The following is a 15,169-nucleotide window of genomic DNA, read 5'->3' on the forward strand; positions in this document are numbered from 1 at the left end:
ACATATAAAACCTTATTTGTTCATCGAAAATTGTGAATAACTCACCACAGGTTAATGAGAAGAGTGTGCTTGAAAGGATGCACATAACTCTGCAATGTTGGGTTGTATTGGAGAGTCTCACACTTAAATCATTTTCCACACACAGTCTGTGCCTATATTTAGTTTTCATGCTAGTGAGGGCCGAGAATCCACTCTCACATAGGTACATGGTTGCAAAGGGAATTAGCGACTTAACAGCACGGTTTTCCAAAGCAGGATACTCTGAGCACAGCCGATCCATAAATCTGTCAGTGGCTTCTGATTAAATACAATTTTCACAGAACTGCTTGTTGCAATTTTGATGAGGCTCTCTTGTTCAGATATCAGTAAGTGGACTTGAGGCAGGGGATGAAAGGGATAAGGAATCCAGTTGTTTGTGTAATTAACTCACTCAGGTGCATCACTGTATCACATTTGATGTTGTCTGTAAGCTTGAGTTAATTTGCGCACAACAAATCATACAACGATGGAAAGACCTGTGTGTTGTGCAGACAGAGAAGAGCTCCAACTTCTTAATCATAGCCTCAGTTTTATCCCGCACATTGAATATAGTTGCGGAGAGTCGCTGTAATCCTAGATTCAGATCCTTCAGGCGAGAAAAAACATCACCCAGATAGGCCAGTCGTGTGAGAAACTCATCTTGCAAGCGGTCAGACAAGTGAAAATGATTGTAATGGCTGTCTTGGGTGGAAGAAGGAGAGGACCAAAGCGCAGCGTGATTAGTGTTCATCTTTTTAATAAAAAACTGAACACTTCAAAAATACAAACCACCAGTGACAACCAAAACAGTTCTATCTGGTGCAGCCACACAAAGGCTGAAAATAACCACCCACAAAACACAACAGAAAACAGGCTACCTAAATATGGTTCTCAATCAGGGACAACGATTGACAGCTGCCTCTGATTGAGAACCATATCAGGCCAAACACAGAAATAGAAAATCACAGAAAAACGAACATAGACAACCCACCCAACTCACACCCTGACCATACTAAAACAAAAGACAAAACAAAGGAACTAAGGTCAGAACGTGACAATGATGGTCAGTAAAGAAAACTTTAAGCTTTTCTCTAAATTTAAAAAAAAAGGTAAATGTCACACCCTGGCCATAGAGAGGCTTTTTATTCTCTATTTTGGTTAGGCCAGGGTGTGACTAGGGTGGGCGTTCTGTTATTTTGTCTATGTTTTTGTTCTATGTTTTGTATTTCTGGTTTTGGCCTGGTGTGGTTCCCAATCAGAGGCAGCTGTCAATCGTTGTCTCTGATTGAGAACCATACTTAGACAGCCTGTTTTCCCACTATGCGTTGTGGGTAGTTATTTTCTGTTTAGTACCTGATGGAGCTGGTTCGGTTGTGCTTTTGTTGCTTGTTTGATAGTGTTCAGTTTTACCATTAAAATGATGAACACTTACCACGCTGCACCTTGGTCCTAACCTTCTTCCACCAATGAAAATTCTTACAGTCAATACTTTGCCCCTTGACAACCAGCGCACTTCTGATTGCTGTAAAAGCGTTACATGGTCGCTGCCCATATCATTGCATAGTGCAGAAAATACATGAGAGTTCAGGGACCTTGCTTTAACAAAGTTAACCATTTTCACTGCAGTGTCCAAAACATCTTTCAAGCTGTCAGGTCATTCCCTTGGCAGCAAGAGCATCTTGGTGGATGCTGCAGTGTACTCACCAAGTGGTGTCGGGAGCAACTGCTTGCACGTGCATTACCACTCAACTATGTCTCCCTGTCATGGCTTTTGCGCCATCAGTACAGATACCCAACACATCTTGACCACCAAAGTCCATTTGATGTCACAAAGCTGTCCCGTATTTAAAAATGATCCTCTCCTGTGGTTTGCAGAAGAGGATGGCTTCCTTAATTGACCCCCCACAAACATAACGGACATATACCAGGAGCTGTGCCAGGCCCAACACATCTGTTGACTCATCCAGCTATAAAGCATAGAATTCAATGGCTTGTATGCCAAGCAGTAATTGTTTCAAAACATCTCCTGTGTCATGAAACAGTGTTTGATGAAAACATCTGTATATTTTTTTTGCCTTTTCCAACCAGCATTGTCCCAGCCATATCCGCAGCAACAGTAAGAATTAAGTCCTCCACAATAGTATGGGGCTTGCCTGTCCCAGCCACTTGGTAGCTCACCATTAATGGTATCTGTTATTTTTATACATGTCTTACTACTCGAAAGTCGTCTTAATTCTCTCTCAAAAAACTCCTGTGGCTTATTTTTCAAATTGGCATGTTTTGTTTCTAAATATCTGCACAAGAGTGAAGGTTTCATTGAGTTGGGAGATAGTACTTTTGCACATATTACACACTGTGGCTGAGGAAAGGCACTACTCCCAATATAAGTGAACCCCAAATCAATGTAGTTCTCATCATATTTGTGCCTCTTCAATGGTCCAACGTCCCTGTCTGTTGTTTGATGCTTTCCCGGGTAAGGGGGCAGTAGCTCTTCGGCTGCATCAGATTCACAACTGTAAGTGTCCATGCTAGCTGGGCTAACAACAAATGTAGGATTACTGATGCTAGCATTGGAGGTGCTCGTGGAAGCAGAACAACTTTTGCAGGTGTAGTACTGCTGGTATTTTTTTTTAACCATTTATCAATTTTCAAGCAAACGGAATGAGCAGCAGATACGTTAAGGTTAGCTAGAATTCCCGCGAGAGAGTAACGGTTAATGTGATTGGATGTTAATTATTTGACTGGACTACCTGTGTTTGACATTGTGTTGTTATTTCGCTGAACACTAGATGGTTTCATTTTATTTTTGGCAGTGAAACGAGGCTACTCAGGCGAGAAAAAGAGTTCACCCAAATGTATAGCCCTGTTGGAAAATATAAATGGACTGTTTGAAAATTTGAAGATTTATATATATATATTTAAATATGTGAATCACATTTTTATTTGGCGTACCCCAGTTTGGGAATACCTGGTTTACAGTATACAATATGGCAATGCATTATGCTTAAAAATATAAAACACAACAATACACTTTCATTCAGCAAGTACATTTATCTGTAATCAAAATGAATACTGTTAGTTCTCACAGAACACTTTAAAATTCAAAAAGACAGCTTAACATGAGTCAGAGTTAATGTACAAAAAAACCTTAGTCTGCTTAATCTATAAAAAATGTCCCTATATAGTCTATACAAACACACACATAATATTCCTATGTTTTAAAATAATCTAATTAAAATGTATTAAAATAATTTAATTGAAACCTAGGTGAAGTAAAGTAGGTGCAGCTAAAACATAGAAGAATATACTCAAACACACATAGCTTTTTGACATTAAAACAACCCTACATCCCAGAGGCTAAGTGTCAAAATGTTACTTTACTCATCACAATTCACCTGCTGGAAGTAAATTCGATAGTTAGAGTTGTGTTTCTATCAGAAATCTTAAAAAAATAACAAAAGTGAAGCATGCAAGTTAATGAATTATATTATATTTAAGGTGTCAGTGTAACATATGGTCAGTGTCTTTTAGAAAATGAGATACATTGATCAATCCAATGATCAGAAATGACTTTTATACCCATTGTTTCCTCTGGGTATATTTTGCATACTTTCTTTTGAGGCCTTGGTGTAAGGCTAAAGGCAGTGCCTTAGCAACATTCTCCTCCCACTCATAGCAGTGGTTCACACGGGCACAACTCAGCGGACAGTCCAGCTCCCCCTTGATATCGGTGCAGTGTTCTATCAAGGCAGCAATGGTGCTAAATTCTATGTGGCAGTTCTAATATAACAACATAAAAAATACAAATTACTACATTGCTAGTGGAAAATACATTAAACTTACAGTTTTTTTCGATTGCTAAACGACAGTGGACACAACTGGAGTCACATGTGCAAAACTCTAACTACAGTCTGCACAGCAGCAGTTCATGTGGACCAAACTCTAGTTCGTTTTTCATTGCTTGAACACAGTTTTCAAAACTTTACACACTTATCCCATGACTTTAACCACAACCTGCACAACACTGTGGATTTACAGCACTTTGTTCAAATGCTAACACACTGCTGTCAAAACTGTGAACCACACATTCAAAACGGAATAGATTTCAGCCTTGTGCCTTTCAAACACTGCTGATTGCAATTGCAGCTGAAAGGCTAAGCAGGTGTCTTGTTTTAGACTTGTTAGTGAACACACACACATATTACAGTATATATAGGTAGAGCTCAGAAAGACTCATTTTGGAAATGGAACAAGGAAGATGGGTTCGTGGAGGGAGAAGGGTGGCAGGGAGAGGGCAGATGCGTGGAGGAAGACAAAGAAGACAAAGAGCTGTTATTTCAGATGAAATAAGGGCTACACTTATAGACCATGTCGTGAACCATGGTCTCTCATTGAGAGAGGCAGGGTTGAGGGTGCAACCCAATCTGCAAAGATCCACAGTGGCATCTGTAATGCGAATTTTCCATCATGCAAACAGGTGAGAGTTACATCCTTACATTACAGTAAGTTTGACTGTAAAATATATTTTTACAACAGGACCCAAAGGCTGCCCCCAACAGGGGGAAGAGGAAAAATATTTTCAGGAAAATGCTATTGTTGACATGGTGGTTGTCAACAATGCAATAAAACTGCGGGAGATTCAAGATAGAGTGCTGGCTGATAATGATATATTTGAAAATGTTAATTCTGTCAGCACAACAACTATTGCTCGAGTCCTAAAGAAACACCAAGTTACAATGAAACAGTTATACACTGTACCGTTCGAGAGAAACAGTGAACGGGTAAAAGAGCAAAGATACCAATATGTCCAGGTAAGACGTCTGAGGTTACGTACACAGCTATACAAAATATTACAGTAAAAAAAAACACTAGCATTTCTACAGTAAAACTGTGCACTTACTGTTTTTCAGAGAGTAATGGAGGTGGAAGCACTGGAAAGACCACATTCATTTGCATTTATCGATGAAGCTGGATTTAACCTTGCCAAAACACGGCGCAGAGGAAGGAATGTTATAGGTCAAAGGGCCACTGTGGAGGTTCCAGGCCAAAGGGGGGGAAATATCACCATGTGTGCTGCAACGGCCAATGATGGTTTGCTTCTCAACACACCACTCATTGGCCCATACAACACAGAAAGGCTTATAGCTTTCCTAGAACAGCTCTATGCTCAGCTAGTGCCAGCAGAACAGGGGGAGCCAGTAAGAAACCCCCAAGTTTTTGTCATAGTTTGCGATAACGTTGCTTTTCACCACTCTGCAGCTGTCACAGATTGGTTTGCAGCACATCACAGATTTATGGTTTTGTACCTGCCTGCATATTCACCCTTCCTCAACCCAATAGAGGAGTTTTTCTCTGCCTGGAGGTGGAAAGTGTTTGGTCACCACCCACATGACCAAATGTCTCTTTTGGAAGCCATGCGTGCCGGATGTGAGGACACGAGTCCAGAGGACTGCGAGGGATGGATAAGGCACTCCAGAAGGTTCTTCCCCAGGTGCATGGCAAGAGAAAACATTAGATGTGATGTTGAAGAAAACCTGTGGCCTGATGATTTGTTCGAATTACAGTATGTACTTTTAGTTTCTACCTTTTTTTTCTCATTACTGTAATTCCGTAAATTACTACAGACTATTGAAGCAAACTGCTAATTTTCATTTACCTTAAAGAATTGTTATGTTCTAAAAATTTTAATAAATCATGTGAAAGAATGTCACTCTTTTCTTTGAAGAAAATATTACTTTGTATGAAGTCACTGAAATTGTTCAAACTGTAAAGATGAAAAGTTTGTATTTTCTGTATTGGTGTTTGATGCTAGTGTTTTTACTCTCAGTGTGTTCTGAGTGACAGTGTGTGTTATCTCAGTGAGGTTTGCGCATAGTGTTTGGCTGCACTGAGCGTGTTTTGAGCCATGTGTTAAGAGTTGTGTTGCTTGGAATGAGTTTTGCAGGTGATGTGAACTGTTTAGCTCAGGTGACTGTTGGTAGTGCAGACTGTAGTTAGAGTTTTGCACATGTGACTCCAGTTGTGCCCACTGTCGTTTAGCAATCGAAAAAAACTGTAAAAGCAAGTCAAATATGAATAACTGACAAGACTGCTCACCTCAAGCAGGTATTTCCCGTTGGAGGTGTTGTTTATTAGGTGGGTGACCAGTCCAGAAGAGAAACGAATTATGAGAGAGCCACAGCCAGTTCTCTTAGGATGGGGGCACAGCAGGTACGACCCCAGGACATCCTCTGCAAGCAGGGAGGAGCTGCTGTCACTGCAACACATGATAAGGATTTAGAGACCACTGACAGTTCAGATGAGTTCTCATCAAGTGACAGTGGTGGAAAAAGTACTCAATTGTCATAATTGAGTTAAAGTAAAGATACCTTAATAGACAATGACTCAATAAAAAGTGAGTCACCCAGTAAAATACTACTTACAGTGGCAAGAAAAAGTATGTGAACCCTTTGGAATTACCTGGATTTTTGCATAAATTGTTCATAGCATTTGGTCATAGCATTTCATCTGATCTTCATCTTCAACAACAATAGACAAACACAGTGTGCTTAAACTAATAGCACGCAAATTATTGTCTTTTTCTTGTCTATATTGAATACATAATTTAAACATTCACAGTGTCGGTTGGGAAAAGTATTTGAACCCCGAGGCAAATGACCTCCAAAAGTGAATTGGAGTCAGGAGTCAGCTAACCTGGAGTCCAAACAACGAGACGAGATTGGAGATGTTGGTTAGAGCTGCCTTGCTTTATAAAAAACACTCACAAAATGTAAGTTTGCTATTCACAAGAAGCATTGCCTGATGTGAATCATGCCTCGAACAAAAGAGATCTCAGAAGACCTAAGATTAAGAATTGTTGACTTGTATAAAGCTGGAAAGGGTTAAAAAAGTATCTCTAAAAGCCTTGATGTTCATCAGTCCACAGTAAGACAAAATGTCTATAAATGGAGAAAGTTCAGCACTGTTGCTACTCTCCCTAGGAGTGGCCGTCCTGCAAAGATGACTGCAAGATCACAGCGCATCATTCTCAATGACGTTAAAAAAATCTTAGTGTCAGCAAAAGACTTACAGAAATCTCTGGAACACACTAACATCTCTGTTGACGAGTCTACGATACGTAAAACACTAAACAAGAATGGTGTTCATGGGACGACACCATGGAAGAATCCACTGCTGTCCAAAAAAAACCCATTGCTGCACGTCTGAAGTTCGCATAAGAGCACCTGGATGTTCCATAGCGCTACTGACAAAATATTCTGTGGACAGATGAAACTACAGTTGAGTTGTTTGGAAGGAACACACATCACTATGTGTGGAGAAAAAAAAGGCCCCAACTATAAAGTATGGTGGAGGGAGCATCATGGTTTGTGGCTGATTTGCTGCCTCAGGGCCTGGACAGCTTGCTATCATTGATGGAAAAATGAATTCCCAAGTTTATCAATACATTTTGCAGGAGAATGTTAGACTATCTGTCTGCCAATTGAAGCTCAACAGAAGTTGGGTGATGCAGGACAGGACAACGACCCAAAACACAGAGGTAAATCAACAACAGAATGGCTTCAACAGAAGAAAATACACCTTCTGGAGTAGCCCAGTCAGAGTCCTGACCTCAACCAGATTGGGATGCTGTGGCATGACCTCAAGAGAATGGTTCACACCAGACATCTCAAGAATATTGCTGAACTGAAACAGTTTTGTAAAGAGGAATGGTCCAAAATTCCTCATGACCATTGTGCAGGTCTGATCCACAACTACAGAAAACATTTGGTTGATGTTATTGCTGCCAAAGGAGGGTCAACCAGTTATTATATCCAAGGATTCACATACTTTTCCCACCCTACACTGTGAATGTTTACGCGGTGTGTTCAATAAAGACATGAAAACGTATAATTGTTTGTGTATTATTAGATTAAGCAGACTGTTTGTCTATTGTTGTAACTTGTCTATTGTTGTGACTTGTCTATTGTTGTGACTGAAGATCAGATCAGATTTGATGACCAATTCATACAGAAATCCAGGTAATTCCAAAGGGTTTACATACTTTTTCTTGCCACTGTAAGTAAAAGTCTAAAACTATTTGGTTGTAAACATATTTAAGTATCAAAAGTAAATGGAATTGCTCAAATATAAAAGTATAAATCATTTCAAATTCCTTATTTTAAGCAAACCAGAAGGCCCAATAATAATTATATATATTTTAATTTACATTTAGCCAGGAGCATATTCCAACACTCAGACATAATTTACAAACAAAGCATTTGTGTTTACTGAGTCCACCAGATCAAAAGCTGTATGGATGACCAGGGATGTTCTCCTGATAAGTGTGTGAATTGGACCATTTTCCTGTCAAAATGTAACGCATAATTTTGGGGGTCAGGGAAAATGTATGGAGTAAACTGTACATGAATTTCTTTAGGAATGTAGTGAAGTAAAAATTGGCAATAATATAAATAGTAAAGTAAAGTACAGATACCCCCCCAAAAATACTTTAGTAGTACTTTAAAGTATTTTTACTGAAGTACTTTACACCACAGTCAAGTGAACACTCCATAAAATACACTAGGAACTAGCATCAGTGTGAGTGAGGTAAATGCAAGAGAGAGGACTCACGTGGCAATGCCAGCCCAACACCACACTGCTTGAGCCAGAGCTTCTTCTGTTTCAGCAAGGCTCGGGGCCCGGGCTCTCCTCACTGGCATTTTGTCCTGCCCCTTCCCTGTTTCACACATAAGAAGAGAGATTCCTTAGCATCTTGTGATGATCCCATTCCAAGTGGTCCCTCTAGGGAATTATTTCAACATTACCTAATGAATTGATTCACTCTTGAAAGTGCTCTCTGCACATTTAGCCCACCTTCTGGAGAGTTTAGCTGATCCTGGAGGTGACGTTGTTTGTGAGGGCTGTAAGTGAAGGAGCGATAGGCTCCTGAGCGCAGTACTTTGTTGCGGATGGCTCTCTTGCGCACCAGGGAAGGAGAGGAGTTGAAGACCTCCTCTTGGCTGCTTGGTTGTTCCTCAGTTGTTGTTCCGTTGTTCTTCAATGGGAAGACCTACAATAAAGACCCATAGGAAGTATTAACTGGCCAACTGCTAAGCCAGCAAAATGTACGGGCTCAGCAAAGCAAATAAAAATAGCACAGTGAAATAATACTTTCACAATTCAGTTAAAACATAATCACAAGTTTGTCCTGACCTTTTCCCCTGGGAGTAAGCCCTGAGTGGGGGCCCTTCGGAATGACACAAGGGCACTGACACAGAGAGGGAAGCCCTGGTTGAGGAGGGAGGGGGCACGGCTCGGCAGTGGGCCGACAGACTCATCCTGCGCCTCCTCTGGGTGCTTTGCCAGGTAGGACAGCTGGAAACAGCGGCACAGCAACAGATTCAGGAACTGGGCCTGGGAGAAAACAACATACCAACAGAGAAACAAATCAGATACAAGAAACTGCAGCTTAACAGACACACAGAGGGATTTTCTTGTCAATCATCTTGGGAGATAAAGATCCAATACAGGTTCTTACTGCTCTGGCATGCCTAGCATTGAAAAGGTGGCAGTATAGCTGGGCATCAGGGCTGCCGGGGTTGTGGGAAACAAAGGCGAACTGGGCGTCCGAGGGGTGGGCAGTGGAAAGGGAGACCCTTCGTAGAGCATGGGCCATGAGGAGGGTCTACAGACAAGGAAGAGGAAAGTAATTCACAAAAGGAAAGAAATTATGTTGATGAATTTTAAGACTGGGAATTTCAACTCTTACCGTCTCATCTTCATCATACATCTTCACCCCTTTGATGGAAAATTTAAGGGACACAGGCCTCCTTTTCTTGCATGTCTGTGAAAAAGACATTTCAACACCTTAGTCAAAGCTTTTCGTGTTTGCCTTTGCATTCGGGCTGTCTACAAATTCCACATCTCCACCATAATAAGTTGTGAACAGTCAAAATGTGTTTTAATGTACTGCTGCTGCTTTCTAGCTGTCACTACCAGCACCTACTTTGAGAGACTTTAGCTGTGTGTGCAACTGCTGCATCTGATCGTCCAAACAGCAGTCGTCCACATGAAAAGACCCAACATACTATATAAACAAGAAAGACTATGTTACACATACTATCAATTGTTGATTATAGATAAACACGTAATGTAACTAATTAACAAGGTCTTAAAAGGGAAGTAGAGTCCACTCAGATTTCATCCTCTTAGGGCACATTTAAAAAAATTATAATAATAATAATATACTGAACAAAAAAATAAACGCAACACGCAACAATTTCAAAGATTTTACTGAGTTACTGTTCATATACGGAAATTAGACAATTTAAATAAATTAGTTAGGACCTAATCTATGGATTTCACATGACTTGGAACACAGATGTGTTGGTTACAGATAACTTCTTTTTTTTAAAGGTAGGGGCATGGATCAGAAAACCAGTCAGCATATGGTGTGACATCTCCTTCGCATAGAGTTTATCAGACTGTTGATTGTGGCCTGTGAAATGTTGTCCCACTCCTCTTCAATGGCTGTGAGAAGTTGTTGGATATTTTCAGGGACTGGAACACGATGTCATACACATCGATCCAGAGCATCCCAAACATGCTCAATGGGAGACATGTCTGGTGAGTATGCAGGGCATGGAAGAACTGGGACATTTTCAGCTTCCAGGAATTGTGTACATAACCTTGCGACATGTGGCTGTGCTGTGGCTGTGCATTACCATGCTGAAACATGAAGTGATGGTGGCGGATGAATGGCACGACAATGGTCCTCAGGATCTCGTCATGGTATCTCTGTGCATTCAAATTGCCATCGATAAAATGCAATTGTGTTCGTTGTCCGTAACTTATGCCTGCCCATACCATAATCCCACCACCACCATGGGGCACTCTGTTCACAACGTTGAAGTCAGCAATACGCTCGCCCACACGACACCATACACGTGGGCTGCGGTTGTGAGGCTGGATGGACGTACTGCCAAATTCTCTGAAACAGCGTTGGAGGCGGCTTATGGTACAAAGTGGCCTAAAAAGTACATTATTTTAGAGTGCACATTACACAGGTGCCCCACATATTAGAGTGGTGCATCTGTGTAATGATCATGCTGTGTAATCAGCTTCCTGTCAGGTGAATGAATTATCTTGGCAAAGGAGAAATGCACACTAACCAACTCCTATATGGGGAGGAGGAAGATGTGTTTTGCACTGTCAGTGAATATGGCTTACCTCAGCTGACCTTGTAACTGTGCCATCCTCCCTGACCGGTGTCTCACCCATCATTCTCACTCCTGAGTTAGCCTACTTCTTTATGCTGCTGTTTCTGGAGGAGTTCCCCTGAGTTCTGCAGAATCAGAATATAGCAGAGAGCTTTACAGCACCCAGGATGTCAGTCAAGTTCTGCAGAGATGACAGTAAGGAATTTTAGTTATCCCCCAAAAATGTCTATTCACCCATTGTGAGCTGTGTCTTTGAACGTTACCTACTGGTAACCATGTATGTAACGTTACTAAATGTAAATACTTGCTAACGTTAGATACCTGAACTTGAACAATGCATGATTTATTATTGAATATTTTAAATAATAATAATAATAATAATAATTGAAATATCAAGTCATTTCACTTCTAGCAGTTATGGAATTCCAGCACTTCTAGTGTTAAAAGACTCCTTTGAATCGCCACTTCTCCTTATATGGTTCCTTTCAAAATCCCCACTTCTCCTTATATGGTTCCTTTCAAAATCCCCACTTCTCCTTATATGGTTCCTTTCAAAATCCTCACTTCTCCTTATATGGTTCCTTTCAAAATCCCCACTTCTCCTTATATGGTTCCTTTCCAAATCCCCACTTCTCCTTATATGGTTCCTTTCCAAATCCCCACTTCTCCTTATATGGTTCCTTTCCAAATCCCCACTTCTCCTTATATGGTTCCTTTCCAAATCCCCACTTCTCCTTATATGGTTCCTTTCCAAATCCCCACTTCTCCTTATATGGTTCCTTTCCAAATCCCCACTTCTCCTTATATGGTTCCTTTCCAAATCCCCACTTCTCCTTATATGGTTCCTTTCCAAATCCCCACTTCTCCTTATATGGTTCCTTTCAAAATTCCCACTTCTCCTTATATGGTTCCTTTCGACACCTCCACTTTTCCTGAGCGATGCACTGCACTGAGAGATGACATATCAGTAGGTGGCAGCATAGAGACCCTGAGGTATGACTGCTCTGAGAGATGATGTCGCAGCTGGATCCTAATGAAAAATTGTCCAATTCATGCACTTATCAAGAGAATATCGCTGGTCGTCCCTACTGCCTCTGACCTGGCAGAGGTCACTAAACACAAATTATGTCTCGAGTGTTGAAGTGTGCCCTTGACTATCCATTGAAAAAAACTTCAAAAAGGAAATTGTGCCATCTGATTTGCTTAATACAAGGATTTTGAAATGATTTATACTTTTGATACTTAAGTATATTTGAGCAATTACATTTACTTTGATACTTAAGTACATTTGAAACCAAACTCTTTTAGACTTTTACTCAAGTAGTATTTTACTGGGTGACTTTCACTTTTACTTGAGTCATTTTCTATAAAAGGTATCTTTACTTTTACTCAAGTATGACAATTGGGTACTTTTTCCACCACTGGTGTGGTGGTAGATAGGAAGACTTCAGCAATTTCCAAAACTCTGAGTTTTGAGTCTGAACCTGAGTCTGTCAGGTTATTATCTGCCCCTTCTCCTCTTGGCCATATTATGAAAAGGCTATATGCACCTGCAATCTGATAGGTTGTTGCATTGTTGTGTTTGAATCTTCTAATTAATTACACGCCACACATTTTGAGTAGCATACAAATCACTACTACTGGTGTGGATTTAACCAGATGTAAAAATGTATTCCATAACCTACATCATTCAGAGCATGCAGGTATCACCCATTAGTCTGCAGGGATGGGTAGGTTACTTTCTAAATGTAATCAGTTACAGTTACTAGTTGGCTTTCCATAATTGTAATCAGTAAAGTAACTTTTGGTTTAACCAAACTCAGTAACGTAATCTGATTACATTCAGTTACTTTTAGATTACTTTCCCCTTAAAATGCATTAGAAGAAGACAAAAATGTATGTTACCAATTGAACTACATCTATTGCAGGATAAATCAATGTTAAAGTTTACATAGCTGGCCATATGGATGTTCAATGTTACTTTATGGGTTGGTTATGTAGGCTTCTTCTAGCCAATCTCTTACATATAATAATACAATTAAATTATTTATTTACATTAAAAACCAAAGTCTATCAGAATTCCAGTCATTCCAATAAATGTTATAACCATTGATCTTCAAGAATAGGATTTGGAAATATGGAAGTATAGATTAGCCAAATTATTTTGCTTGAGCATAATCCCAAAACTAAGGATGTATTAGCCAGCCCTACTATGTTGTTTATGATTTTGTTGTCATGGAGGACTGATTGGGCTCATTGATTCGAGTTGAAAAAGAAATGCCGCGCTCATGGAATGGCATGCTTTGAGCACTACTGAAAAGTGCTGTTTACATGTGAAAAATTAATGCCATATGCTGAATTTGCTATAGGCCTATTGTTTACATTTTTGTTGTTGACACTTTGATATCTTGATAGCAGTTTAAAGGACAAATCCACCGATGAAACAAGAACAAAATCGTTTCGCCGCCTCTGTTTTGGTAGGCTGAGGGATGGGCCTGGAGAAATGTAACCACTCTCAGATTAATAGACAGAGCTATGGATGCAAGGACTGACCATCCATGATATAAAATTATTGTTTTAACCATATTATGAGGCTATACAGTGTTTGTTTACATTTACAATGTTTACAAACGTTGGATAAAAACAAGGTTATATTTTGGGTTCTCATGGAGTGTGAAAGTTGAATTAAACTCATGAGCTCATCATTTATAAGTCAAAAATTGGATGTAGCAACAACATATTGCCCCTTTAAGTATATCAAGTGTGCGAGTTTGAACATGTGTCCATTAGGCCCATGGGGGGAAAAAACTATTTTTATTCCATAGGCTGGGATCCGCACTATGCAGCTTTTGCAAGAGCGCATTTTTCACTGGCAGTCCACTGGTTTCAAAAACAATGATTGATGGGCAGTTTAAACTTCTTGAATTCAACCATTATCGGGTTCAAATACACGTTTGGATTTGTGAACAGCCATCCACAACAACCACATTCCGTAAGGCACAAATAGCTAAATGAGAGAGCAGCAGTGTGATTCACATCAATGCGCTGTGTAGATATCAATAAGAAGTGATATCCGTATCGCCGTAGACTACACTGCTGTCATCCTTACCTCCAAGCGTTGATTCAAATTGGATAATCTTTGGATGCTGACATCAGTCGCACCATTGGAAGACATACCTTGGATTGTAGCCTACAAAAGCCTATTCCTGCGCTTTTCCCGCGATCGATCAAACACATTTCGCGTGTCATCATAGTGGTCTCTGACTTGTGGTCAGACTCGCTCAGGTGGAACTAATTTAAATGTGTGCCTTTTTTTCAATGCTAATTTGAGTGTCATTTACAAAACAGAGAAGTGTCACAAAGATTGTTTTTGCAAACATCCTTTCTGAATTTAAAAGTAATCCTTGAAGTAATCATCTAGTTTTTCAAAAGTAATCTTATATGTAATCCGTTACTCCCAAACCTGTTAGTCTGTTCTATGAGCGCAAACATTTATGCAAGGATTCAGTTAAACGCATGTACAGCTTTGGCAAAATAAACATGTCAATAAATCAATGCTAATCAAATATCTTACTTTAGGGCCACAACAACGCTCTTTTCACTTCCGCACTCTTGAACTCCGGACCCCGTTCCAAACTCTGAATTCCTCTCCCAGTCAAAGTTACCTCATCGTCAAGTTGACGCCCGCCCCGACTCAATTCAGAGTTGGCTATTCACCGGTGTGTTTGGGCGGGACTAGAAACGTTTACCTTTCGAGACATATTTGAGATGAAAAAAAAATAAACGTTTAAAACGCACGATGCGCCGATATAAATCAGCCCATACTCAAAGGCATTTCTGCAGCCCATATTGATGGTCCATACACTCATTGCGCAACATAGGTGTAGACCTAGATATGGGATATATTCATTACGCGACTTCTGTTGCAAAACGGGTTTTTTTTTTAAACGGAA

At 40.1% G+C, this 15,169-nt stretch overlaps 1 protein-coding gene across 6 annotated transcripts; it reads right to left on the reverse strand.

The window, feature by feature from the left end:
• Positions 1 to 3,054: 3,054 nt before the first annotated feature.
• Positions 3,055 to 15,062, reverse strand: LOC112254468 (SH2 domain-containing protein 5). 6 transcript variants are annotated; one of them, XM_024427097.2, is made up of 10 exons: positions 14,791 to 15,062; positions 11,227 to 11,341; positions 10,004 to 10,084; positions 9,767 to 9,841; positions 9,536 to 9,682; positions 9,211 to 9,411; positions 8,872 to 9,067; positions 8,629 to 8,734; positions 6,115 to 6,274; positions 3,055 to 3,798 (listed from the first exon to the last, which is right to left on the reverse strand). In XM_024427097.2, exons 2-10 carry the CDS (start codon positions 11,278 to 11,280, stop codon positions 3,592 to 3,594), a joined length of 1,227 nt encoding a protein of 408 aa, XP_024282865.1. In that variant the 5' UTR covers positions 11,281 to 11,341; positions 14,791 to 15,062; the 3' UTR covers positions 3,055 to 3,591. The 6 variants fall into 6 exon arrangements, with proteins under 6 accessions (XP_024282865.1, XP_024282866.1, XP_024282864.1 ...); XM_024427098.2 differs by having other exon boundaries at positions 11,227 to 11,367; XM_024427096.2 differs by having other exon boundaries at positions 11,227 to 11,397.
• Positions 15,063 to 15,169: the final 107 nt, after the last annotated feature.

This window comes from Oncorhynchus tshawytscha, linkage group LG07 (assembly GCF_018296145.1).
Source record: "Oncorhynchus tshawytscha isolate Ot180627B linkage group LG07, Otsh_v2.0, whole genome shotgun sequence".
In the NCBI taxonomy this organism is placed as follows: domain Eukaryota; kingdom Metazoa; phylum Chordata; class Actinopteri; order Salmoniformes; family Salmonidae; genus Oncorhynchus; species Oncorhynchus tshawytscha.